Source organism: Ursus americanus, chromosome 22 (assembly GCF_024610735.1).
Source record: "Ursus americanus isolate L20-20 chromosome 22, mUrsAme1.1.p, whole genome shotgun sequence".
Taxonomy (NCBI): Eukaryota; Metazoa; Chordata; class Mammalia; order Carnivora; family Ursidae; genus Ursus; species Ursus americanus.
The window spans coordinates 10,926,929-10,939,225 of record NC_142148.1 but is presented as its reverse complement, the minus strand read 5'-3'; the positions used below and the strand labels follow the sequence as shown (position 1 = coordinate 10,939,225).

Here is a 12,297-nt window from a genome sequence, read left to right as displayed (position 1 = left end):
ACAATCTTTAAAAAAAAAAAGACATTGGCTATCAAACCAATTGCGTTTATTCAATAATTACTCATTTACCTCCCTATTTGCTATTATTGGGAAGTATATAATCACACAGGTTAATATATTTGATCCACTCGCTATACTAAGTGCCAGATCTCTAGCAATGTGTATAATCATTCAGTCTTCACACCACCTCTATGAGGTGGGTACTTTTATTGTCCTCATTTTACAAAGGAGGGCACAAAAGCAGGGAGAGGTTGGATCATTCACTCAAAGTTGAAGAGCTAGCATTTAGTAGAGCTGGAATTTGGATCTAGGCAGCCTGGCTCCAAAGCAAGCACTCCCCCGGAGACTTGGTGAGAATCTTGGCTTCCGTGCCAATGTGCAATGCGACTAAACACAAGTGATTTTGCATCTGTGCACCTCAGTTTCCTCATCTACAAAATGGGAATAATAATAGTGCCTATATTATAGGGTTGTTGTAGAAATTAAGTGAGAACATGTACTTGGAATGGCAGCCACAAGCACTGAAAGAATGAGCTAGAATTCAACCAGTGAAATCAGGCAGCTTCTCTGGGCAAGCTTGAGATGGGAACAATGAAAAAGAGGTGATCCGGTTCTCTAGGTCCTCTGACCCCATGGAGTTAATTCACAATCTCCACATAATGTGCCAGGCCCAGGAATGGATGGCTTAAGCTAGAACCCACAGGAAGGCAACCTGAGCAATCTGTCCCATATGTGCTTTAAGGACCACAGGTATAGTAGAACTGGCGTTGCTGGTGAAAAATACAGATTCCTGATATCCGAATCCCTTTAAGGGGATTCTAGAAATCTACATTATTCAATATATAAATGTACCACGTAATTTGTGCTACACTGAGTCCAATCTGAGCAGGATTTCCTTGCTACTTTGAGAAATACTGAAAATCATGCCAAGACCCCATTCCATTCATTCCTGCAGTGCCCAGGATAGGAGACCTCAAACAGAAATCTTGCGTTTCAGACAAGGACAGTACCCTCGAAAAAGCGGCGGACATTTGGCCTTAGGGGAAGGCATGCAGCCCTCGGCCCATACTCCAGCTTGCAGCACTGAGGCCAGGGGCCTGGCGCTGCAGGACAGATGCACGGTTACTTCAGGGTCACTCTGTGACTCAACCGGCCGCGTCGAGGCTTGAACCCAAGGTCCACCGGGGCCTTGCAAACCCACGCTCCGTGGGCGGGACTCCCAAGGTCGCCTAGGCAACCGGCGTGGGCCACGCCCAAGCCCCGAGCCCCGAGGCTGGAGGAGGGAGCGCACGCTGCCTGACGTCTCGCGGGGCTGAGGCCACTTCCCCCAGCCCCTCCCCCCGGCTCCGCCCCGCGGAAGTGCTGGCCGACATTTTCGAATGCTGACTGGTTCTCTCGCGCGGGGGGCGGGGTCTGCGGCAGCGCGGTGCGTACTTCCGGCTGCCGGGTTGACATGAAGAAGCAGCGGCGGCTACGGCGGCAGTAGCGGCGGGAGTCGAGGCTTGCAGCGGGTCTCAGAGCTGAGAGCGCGGCGCGGCCTAGAGCGGCAGGCGGTGCAGTGGGCCCAGGAGGAGGCGCAGCAGCCGCCCTGGCCCGTCATGGAGATGGAAAAGGAGTTCGAGCAGATCGACAAGGCCGGGAGCTGGGCGGCCATTTACCAGGTGGGGTAGCGCCCCGGAGCGCGGCATGCCCCTCGCTTAGGCCGCGTGAACCTTCCCCTCAGACCCCCGGTCCCGGTCCTCCCTTGGGGTCTCGGCCCGGCTGCGTGAGGATTCGATCCGACGGCGGCAGAGGCCGGCCTCCTCTCTCTTTGTCCCCCGGGTGGGCCTGCCTCTCTCCCGGGCCTCTCAAACCCCTTTGATCCCCCACCCACCTCGTATCCTCCAGCCCGGGTGAGCTCTGAAACCTGGAGGCCGCCCGTCGGTGCTCTCAGCGCGAATCCCTCGCACCCTGACCCCGCCCCCCTGCTTATCCACTCTTTGTCCCCTGGGGTTGATGGAACACCCCCACTACTTCCTTTTCTAGACTGGACCACCTCAGACTCTGTTCCTTTGTCTCCCTGGGGGAAAGGGTTATTCCCCCCTCCCTCCTTCACATTTCCTTTCCCCTCGTCTCAGTATGTGTCAAATCCCAAGGATGACAGTCCTCTTCCCCCTTCCTGTTCATTCATTTAGTGAACATGAATTGGCGTGCCAATTCCATGCTGGGCATGGCGCTGGAAGTAGTGTTTGCAGGACAGACAGGACCCTATTTCTTGCGGAGCTTAGAGTCTAATAGGGCAAACACATGAGCAAATCATTTCAGATTGTGACAAATGCTGTGAAGAAAACGAAACACCATAACGGGGTAGAGTCACTGCCTGGAAGGTGGGCCACCTCAAGGGGGATCAGGGAGGATCTGTCAGAGGAAGAGACTTTTGCTCTGTGTGCTGAATGAGGAGCTGCAGCAAGCCCTGAGGTCAGGCGAATGAGCTTTTCAGCCAGAAGGCCTGCGGTACCCACTCCTCTGGGGCCAAAGTATTACCCTTTCAGGCTGGAAGCAGGGAAGGTTAACGTTTTTTTGCCCTCTCTAAAATAGCTTCTTTCCCCACTGAGCATCTTACCCTTTTTGTTCTGGCTGAGAAATAATGGAGTCCTCCCAGTCTTCATCTCCTTGTGGGTTACGTGGTTCATAAATAAAAAAGTTAGGAAGGTAGGATTTCTCACCTATCTGCAGCATCAGATTAACAACACGAAAAGGACTGCTTTCATAATCAGCTAAATCCTCTACAGAAAATATGAGCTCCTGATTAAATGTCATTGCGGGGGTTGTGAGGATTAACCAAAACCACACTCGGTATTTTAAATAGGCGATGGACAGAATAGGGAGATTTTTGTTACTTGTGTAAAGGGAGAATGCATTTTATTCTGTTTTCAGCTTATGGGCTCAAAAGGCAAATTGTGAGATCCATCAGCTGGTCGTATTAAAATCTATTTTGAGCTCCACTTGAAAAAAGCTTTAAGGAGTTCCTTGGTATGCTTGACTAACAAAAGCCTTTTTTTGGCAGGCCTGGCTTCATGTGGATTTGCATCAAGCTTATCTGACAGGATTCCTCTTACTAGGACTGTAATGGATATTAACTTCTGATAGACTAATACTTGTAACCACTGTAATCTGTATAAGTATGCTGAATCAATATATGAATTTTGTATTCTGTCTCATCTCTGAGTTAATTGAATGAATTCCACTAGTGACTTTGAGAATGTGTAGACACATTTTCTGCATCAAATCTAATGCAGTAGAGTCTCAAGGGGCCTTAAATGAAAAAATTGTTGGTTCGAAGTATTGATTATAATATACCCCATCACAGTAGAGATGGCCTCTAGGAAGCATTGGGGAAAATCTTTTGTACTGAAACTAAGTTGGCAACAACAAAATCATATTACAAAAAGTTCTTGGAGAAAAAAAACCTAGTTCTTGGTTGAATTTTATTTCTTACTGTTTTAGGGCAAAATGGGAAACCCATCCCCCAAGCATTGTTAAAACTGTGTTATGCACGCCACCGGCATGGAGCATGTTGGTCTTCAGTTAATTTCCCTCACGGGTCTCATGTGTGTCTCCCACATTTGATTGCCAGGAGTTAGTGGTACTGCAATGTGTTGAGGTTTCCCCCGCTTCTTAGTGGATTGCACGTTCCTGGAGGTGGTTTCTTTTTATTTTAGAGAATTGTCCACTGTAGGCTTTCTTCACCTAAAGCATACAGATATTTTTCTTTTCTAAAATTGAAATCAGAATCTCCTCTCCTTTTTGAGTTTAAAAGTGTTTTAGGAGTGTGTAAAATACTCTTTTGGGGCAACTGTGGCATTTTTAAAAACGTAGAGTTGAAGCGACCTTGAATCTAAGGTGGCAAATTTCCCAAAGTGTGTGTCAGTTTACCAAAACCATTATTTTTCAAGAATTCAAAGAAATGTGTTCATCGTTGGTAGAAAATAGAAGTAAAAAAATTAATATTTTATAGCATGTCACAGTGAGGGCAGCCTTCTACGAAGTCATTTTGAGCTTGCGTAGTCTATTGTGATTAGAAAACTAATATGTAATTTTGCTTAAAATTTTGTAAATGAGGCAGTGCAGTTATTTCTCACTATATTTCTGTCCTAACTCAAACAAAAAGATGCAGAAACTTGGAAACAATTGGGAGAAGAACAAAGGGTGAAGTAGACTTGAATGCCGAGGAATGTGGTGGCATAGGAAACAAATGTTTCTTGGGCGAAGATTCTGTGCTAGCTGAGCTTGATAAAGTGAGCATGACTTGTGTTTTTAACTGTTAGTCACGTAGATACTAATCAGCATTTAGATATATAAAAAGTCAGCTTTGATAGCATATGTAGATGGTTTTAAAAATTGCTTTCTGTCATTTAGGCGATTGTGTGCCTGTTTTGAAAAGTGGAAGTAATATTTAGTGAGCCTGGAGTTTGAGTTCGTCTCGCCGTCCAGAAGGGGAGAGGGCTCGTGGACACGGGGAGGCTTGGTTTTCAGGGCCGGAATGAGAGAGAAGAGGGCTGGAATGAATGAAAATAGCTAATGAGCTGCCCTCCGTTTGTAGTTTAAGGTTTGAGTCAGGTGTTTTGCTGTTTGTCTCATCTCCAGTTCTTTGATTCTCTGACACTGTTCACTATTTTTCACTGTGAATGATGTGATTGTTTCAGATAAAGGAGATTGCAACAATAGCTACTGACTTGAAGTCAAGATTTATTTCATGTTAGAGGCAGGCTTTGTAAAGTGGGCCACTCTTCCAATTGACATTTGTTTTTATAGCTGCTTTCGTTATGAAAGCTGATCGAATGCCTGACTAGGTTAAAACCATGTTATGACAGTAGTTCGCTCGAATCCCTTACTGCTGTATACAGCTTATAGCATTACAGTCCAAGAAAATGAATATTAAAATTTCCTAATAATTTTTATATCAATACCATTCTCTTCAGAGAAAAACTGTATTTTGTGCAGAGGAGAAAGATCTATACACTATGACTCACTTCACTTGAAAAAACAAAAAGACAAACGGAAATGACACGGAGAGACTGGGAAGTTGTAGTCATCTGAGTGACCCATTAGATCTAAATGCTCTTGTGTAGCCCTGGTCTGAGTGAGCTAAGTTTGGGTGTCTGATCATCACTTTGGAGATGGTGGGAAGACTCTGTAATTGTCTGGACTCAAATTAACTGGAAGCACAAGTAGAAATAGTGGAGGAGAGGACTTTTTGCTATTATTATTTCTTTGGCATCCCTGGCATATTTGTAGGTATACTTTGGTAGTTTTGGAAGTATGTAAACTGCATTTGACTCTCAAAAGTCAGCCAGGGGATCATGGTGACGCTGACGATTTTCAGTTATCAGTGATCTACCAATGGGCTCCATAGCCTCCTCACTGCGTTTGTGTTTTAGCATGAATGGCTCCCCCAAACCTATAGAAATACCTGGTATTGAGTAATGTAATTGAATGTATACTGAATTTCATAATAGAAATATATTTTTTAAAATGCCGTGTAAGGGTTTTCCAGACTATAAACTGCTGAAATATTTGTGCCTTTTCATTTTCTCCCCCACCCCCTTTTTGAGTTCTTTTTTTTTTTTTTTTTTTTTTTTAAGATTTTATTTGACAGAGAGAGAGAGACAGCCAGCGAGAGAGGGAACACAAGCAGGGGGAGTGGGAGAGGAAGAAGCAGGCTCCCAGCGGAGGAGCCTGATGTGGGGCTCGATCCCAGGACCTTGGGATCATGCCCTGAGCTGAAGGCACATGCTTAACGACTGAGCCACCCAGGCGCCCGTATTTTCTGATCTTTAGATTGCAGAATTCTTTTGGCAATTTTTGTCCTAGGCCGTGGTTTTATTGAGCAGGTACTTTTTTGTAGACCTACCTGCGAGTCTTGCATATTTTGGGCAAGCTGGTATTCCTCCCTAGTGTTTATGTTAATTTGTTCATTTTTGTTACTTTGTCAGTTTGTTAATTTGGCAATACTGACAAATAGGCTGGGTGTGTTTCTTCCTACTGCCCATGTTCTGGGGGCAAAACGGGAAGTCTAGCTGGGTCATTATTTCCAAGACTGTGTAGTTTGGTACCAGTCAATTGATGTGCGTGTTTTGAATGTGCATGAATGCTGGGGATAGTCCTTGATTCCCTCTACCACATTTCATTGATTGGCCGCCATGGCATCCTTTCTGCTAGCGCAGGGGTCTAGGTCCTCAAATTTTGCCTATGAGACACTTGTCATTTTTAGCTTCAGACCACAGAAACGAGGGAAACTGTTAATGAATTAATAGTGGTCCCTTCACAGTCTCTTCACATCTTCCCCCACCCACCCTGTATATGCTTGACATTATCCTTAGAATAATTGTGTTAAAAACAGACCTGAGCCTCTCACTAGGTCGAGCTACTTCTCGTGCTTTCGTAATACCTGTGAGGTCTAAACTCCGTAGCATGGCAGCCAGGTTCCAGCCACCCGCTCCCGTGTGCATTCTGTTCTAGCCGCACTAGAAGGGGCAGTGTCCCCCAGCCGCCTCCTTTCACTCCTCTATGTTTTGGCTTAACGCTTTGTCCAGGCGGCCTCTCTCACAATCTGGCTTGCATCTCCCAGCTCAAATGTGGGCCTCCTCGCTTTGGATTTTGCTCTCTCTCGTGTGTGTGTGTGTGTGTGTGGGTGTGGGTGTGGGTGTGGGTGTGGGTGTGGGTGATTCCACACAGCTTCATACCTATCTCATCTAAAGCCGTGCTCTTAAAGGCACTGTTTCTTTCTGTCAGGGCTCTGGAGTCCCAGCTATTGAGGTCAGCTTTTCCTTCTCTCATTCATCTTGGTGTCCCCTGCATCTGGCACAAAGTGCCTAAGAAATGTTGGGATTAAATTGGTTGGCAGCACTCTGCCAGGCCCTGCCAGTAGAAAGACGGACGAGACCTGTTTCCCAACTCCCGTTCTAGGTGGGGAGAGAATGGTAGAAACAATGAGATTAGCCTGCATTAGTACTGATGGCAGAGGTCACTCTTGGAGAAAATCACCACATTTTAAGGTATGGCCTACTGAGGCAGTTTAGTCCTGCCTGCCATGGCGGCTTGGAAGAAAGGCTTGAATTCTTACCTAGTAGAAGCTGATGCCACCAGTTTGTTTTATAGAAACTTGATATTTAATACCAAATTTGTACTTGGACTGAGGCGAACTTAATAGGAAAATTAGAGGTGCTCTAAGAATTACTGAATTACTCTGTCCTGATCCCTTTTGACTTGTTCTCACGTGCCTTCTAGAAGGGCTTTGCATGTGGTTGGTTTGTAAAATATTTTTGATTATGGGATATAAAATATGGTTCTCCATAAAGTAACAACCCTTACAAAGTCTGTGATTCCCACCCCCCCCAAAGTATAAACCGTAAAGGCAAATGTTTTTTGGTCTTTGATCAGACCACCCTTCCGGCCAGGAGAGTAGTTGAATCTTTTGCTTTTTTTTGGTCCCAGCTCTGTCACTAACCGTGCTAACTGGGCCCCTTCCTTTCTTCTCCAGTCCCTTCCTTTGTAAAAATGATCTTGGCCTAACTGATCACTGAGTTCACGTCAAGTAATAAAAGTCTTTAATGTACTCACAAAGAGAATTTAACGTTCCCGAAGTCATCCTTGTAAACACTGCAGTGGTTACTCAGTTTTGTAAGGTGTGTGGGTGTCGGTGAGTACAGTTAGGCTCAAAAATTTATTGGAGTTTTGTGAGTATAGTTAACGATTCAAAAGAATTGAGTATTTTTTTTCCCCCAAGTATTAAACACTTTTAGCAAGCAGAGCTCATTTGATTTAGTAATGTGGGAAAATGAGTAGCACTGACATATGCAATATACTTGCAGTTTTTCTCTAAGTAGCAATTGGGTGGTTTTTCCTGTAAAAGATAGAGGAACTGATTCTTGAGAATTTACGAAAGATTCAGCCCCAGCTAGGTACCCGGAGAGTAGCTGCCCTTTATGATGTAATTTTAGAAAGAAACCTACATCTGGTCTACACTTCATTTGAATTAGTATGATAGTTTACACAGCTGCCATGTTTGAGAAGAAAGTACCTAAGTCTCCGGCATTTTAGAAATAGTACTTTGTAGAAGTGGACTTCATAGTTCACTAGCTGCTGCCCTTTTAGGCAGCTTGATATAATCACGAGTATCTCACTAATGGTTTATAAATTTTGAATGTCTGAAGACTCGAAACAAGACCATTTCACCTGGAAGATTTTTTTTCCCCCTGAAATAAATAGCCAAAGAAAAGTCTAGTCCCCATATCTATTGATGGGTTGTGGTACAAGTCACACTGCAGACAAAATAACAACTATTCTTAAGTGATTTTTGGTCTTTTAAAAAAAATTGTGACATGATTCCGTTTGCAGTTCTGAGTGCTTGAACTGGTGCTTCAAGAAGTTACTTTTACCATATGGACTTACGACGGAAACATGGCTTATTAGCAAAGTGACACTTAAGGTCTGCGTTTTCTCTGGGAACGTACATGTATTGCTTCCTACTCTGAATCTGGTACTGTGCCGGGAAATTCAGGATCTTAATGAGGGGTTACCACTTGTTGAAGTAAACCTCTGGGCCCAAGTGGACTTGTGTCCTGGGCTCCTTCTCTTTTACTTGCAGAGGCTTCTTCCCAAAGACTGAGTGGGGCATGTTTTCTTTTACAGATGAAGCAGGAAAAACCTCGGCTGTGTTTGTGGCTTTTGTGGGCAAGTGACACCACTTGCAAAGATAAGATGAGCATAGCAAAACTAGGTTTCCAAAATTGTGTTTTTTAAATGTATTAGTTAGTGATTGGAGAAGGAAAAAGTCTTCCTGATCTGTTATTCTCATGAAATGTTTTCCCCCCAACTTTTTTTCTTACTTAATGGTTTTCTTATTGGTGCATCTCTTCCTTTTGAGGAATCTCGTTTTAAAATTGCCACACTAAGTTTCACTGAACAGCCTAGCTAATTTTTATTCTGATGAGTGCTGATTACTCAGAAAATTATACACTATGGTGAATTGCTTACAGGAAAGCGAACATCAAGTAATTATTCCAAATAGTTGGAGTTCTCTTAAGAACAGGAGGTTACTTAAAAATGCCTGTGGATGAAATCACTTCTGAATATAACTTCACTCAAGAGAACAAATAGGCAAGCTGCATTTAACGTAATGTGGTAAATCAGCTTTAAATTCCCTTGATGGTTAAACATTTGTCACTGTTATATTTATCTCTCTTAGATTTTGTCCTGCTTCACCATTCAGATAGGGCTTAGCTTGCTTCTGCAAAGGCCAAGGAAAGAAATGCCTTCAGTAGGTCATAAATACTTGTGCAGCTCACTTTTGCAGGGAGAGAAGGTGCCTCTAAGAAGATACTTCGTGGTCTTTGGGGGAGGGTATTTTGTTTTGTGTTTCTTTGTTGCTGTTTTGCTTTGTTTTGTCTCTGATCAGGACTGTATTTTAACGGCGTCTTAGAGTTCGGAGCATCTGGGAACATCGCTGTTATTGTTCACCCCCACCTGGATACCACCTCCCCGTTGCCAGGGTCTTTTGGGTCATCCTCGTCTGGGGTGGGGTGAAGAGGTGCAGCGGAATGGTGCAAGGTCAGGAAGTTGCATGAAGCCACATCAGGTTTACAGGCCCAAAGCCACATTTCTGGAGCAGTCCCCCGTGCACCCGCTGATTTAGCTACACTAGGGGATAGCTGGTCATGTCTTTTGAACAGTCCTTGAGAATCCACATCCCTGTGGTGCTGGGTTTTAATGGATCCTTTATGTACCCATCATGGTACCATTTCTATCTTAGTATGTTAAATATTCCTTCACATCCCACTAACAGCTTTTCTTAGCATACCCTGCAAATATTAGTGTCGTAAGTGGTATTTGATTTCATCTGTTCTTGCCGCAGCGCCCAGGTCTGCTGCTTTCCCTTCTTTTTCTGCCTGCTGGGAAGAGTGCTTCTGAGCGTTTGAGTGACGGTATTGAGCGCAAGGAGGCCATCGGCAGGATCTACACTCACCTTTCCTTAACCACTTGTTTCTGTCTTTTGTGAGCTTGTGTTTTCCCCAGAAAACTTACCAAAACATAGTCATCATGCAGAGAATCACTGTAAAAATTTAACAGCCATAGTTGCTGTTTTTTAAGAACGTGTATTTGTCAACTGAGCTTCCTTTTGCAACTTGCTCCGCTACTTGATGACAGGAAACTTTTGTGTTTCCCAACAGACTTTGTTTGTTGGAAGGTGTTGTTTTTGAAAGTAGGAAATAAATGGGTTTAGGCAAGCTTTGGTTTGAAGTAGGAATCTGGTGCATCCCTAGTTCTCGGTGTGAAATGCAGCTGGCGATGGGTGTGGTCCGTGCTCTAAAATTTCCTATCTCAGTCGGAGGAGGCGGTTACCATTCTAACCGCTTAAGAGCTGCGCCGTACGTGCTGTTTTATTTATGGGGCAAAACTTAGCTCGAACGGTTTCCCTCGTACTTGCCTTCAAATTAATAAAATGCCATTTTTTGGTTATGTTTACACGTCAGGTCTGTTTCAGAAGGAAGAAAGGATGCAGCTGAAGTTAGAGGCGTGAATTCGCATCACGCCCTTAGTTTGGTAAATGCCTTTAATGTTGATTTTTGTAGGTTGATCATGAGGAAGTGATAAGTATGTTAGGTTATTTGTGGTTTGAGCTAATTTTAGTCTCCTGTTCACAGCTTGCTTTATATCCTTTGACATTAAAACATGCTTTCTAGAAAGATTTCGAATGTAGGACACAGTCTATATTCTCCCCTGGCCTGCATTTCACAAGATACTTTCTCAGTGCTTTGGAAGTTGGACAGTTTGAAGCATAGTAACATTCTTTTAAAATCATTCGTTCCTTTGCTTAGCGACATCTCTGCTTCTCCAGGGAGTGAATTAGATTCTTTCATAGAGGCTGGGAACTCTTGCTCCAGGCTGGTAGCTAAAAGGGCACAGTTAATATTAGAGGATTTTTAAAAGAGCGTGATTGACCCTGAGAAGTACTCCTGAAGCGAGGCTTTGGTTGGCTGTGTATCAGAAACCTTCCCCACCCTGTGCCCTCCGTCGGTAGGGCCTTTTGCTCCTAAGGGCTGGGCCTTAAATCTCTCCCCAGTGCTGGTCAGTTTCACACAGGGCAGTTGTGTTTCCAAGCTTTAGTCCCAGGCTGCCCCGCTACCACCCTTAAGCAACCACCGTGGACAGAGCTGTCCCCAGGGATTTGTGAGGTAATGGAAAAAGATGGCTGGTCCGGGTTCTCAGTCGGCCTTCGACTGTTGTGGGACCTTGAAAGAGTTACATGCAGGATGTGTAAAATGTGGTGATTAGACGGGATAGCCTTACAGCGTGACTCGAAGCTAACATTCCACAACTGCAGAGTCGCACAAGGAGCCAGGAGGATGGGGCAACCTTTCTGGAAAACTCGGGGCTTCATGTCCTGCCTTGCTGGATTTGGTAGCTTTGTATGTTATGTGGTTCCCCCTTATCTAAAAGTGAGATGGATCTTTACATTTTCATAGTAACTCAACTTAAAACTTTAAAAATCCATTATTAGGTCCTTAAAAATGAAGACAATGCCCAGTGAGGGCATAAATCAGAATATTTTATAAAATTGCTGCATACCACATTGATGAATGTGGTTTCCTTAGAAACTCTTTCCTTAGAAATACTTTTTATGTCTAAAAAGGATTATCGGGTTTTGTAATTGGACTAATACCTCCCATTCAAGGGAGAAACACACAGTCTGATCCATGTTCTACCCTCATTTGTAATAAAACCCAGTAAACAGCTAACATTTATTGAGTTCTGTTCTGTGCTGCGGGCACTGTGCAAAGTGCTTTACATTCACTACCATATATTATGCACCATAAATTGGGCTTTAATAGCAGGAGATGTTTTAGGAGGACAATTAGGTGTCAGAGCCTTGATGTTCTTCTCTGCTTGAGATCTCCCGTGTCCTGAATCCAACCGGACAGCAGTGTTGTGGTCACGCTCACACTGGTGCACAGCTGCAAAGAGAGACAAGGAGTTGTGCGAAGTCTCCTGATTTGTTAGGGCATAGAAGAGATAGTTTGTAGATTCAGACCTTTACCCAATTTTTTGTCCTCTTCTCTACATGTTACAAACTGGCCACCTGCAGTCCTATTTTGTTTGGTCCACACGGTGGTTCTTGGTTTTTTGTTTTTTGTTTTTTTCAAGAAGAGTTTAAATTTTTGTCATTGTTTCTAAATCAGGAGAAGTTACATACAAATCTGGATTTCTGGTCTTCTCTTAAAATCTGGAGACTACACTGTCTGAGCCTACCTTGGC

At 44.0% G+C, this 12,297-nt stretch overlaps 1 protein-coding gene across 2 annotated transcripts in view; it reads left to right on the top strand.

The window, feature by feature from the left end:
• The first annotated feature begins 1,434 nt into the window (after positions 1 to 1,434).
• The window catches only part of PTPN1 (protein tyrosine phosphatase non-receptor type 1), a 65,779-nt gene continuing 54,916 nt past the window's right edge, over positions 1,435 to 12,297 (top strand). Inside the window, exon 1 of one of the 2 annotated variants that reach the window (XM_045771512.2) lies at positions 1,435 to 1,661. In XM_045771512.2, the coding sequence (XP_045627468.1) occupies positions 1,599 to 1,661 (63 nt within the window). In that variant the 5' untranslated portion in view covers positions 1,435 to 1,598. The remainder of the gene's footprint in view (positions 1,662 to 12,297) is intronic. The other variant, XM_045771513.2, reaches the window with a different exon arrangement.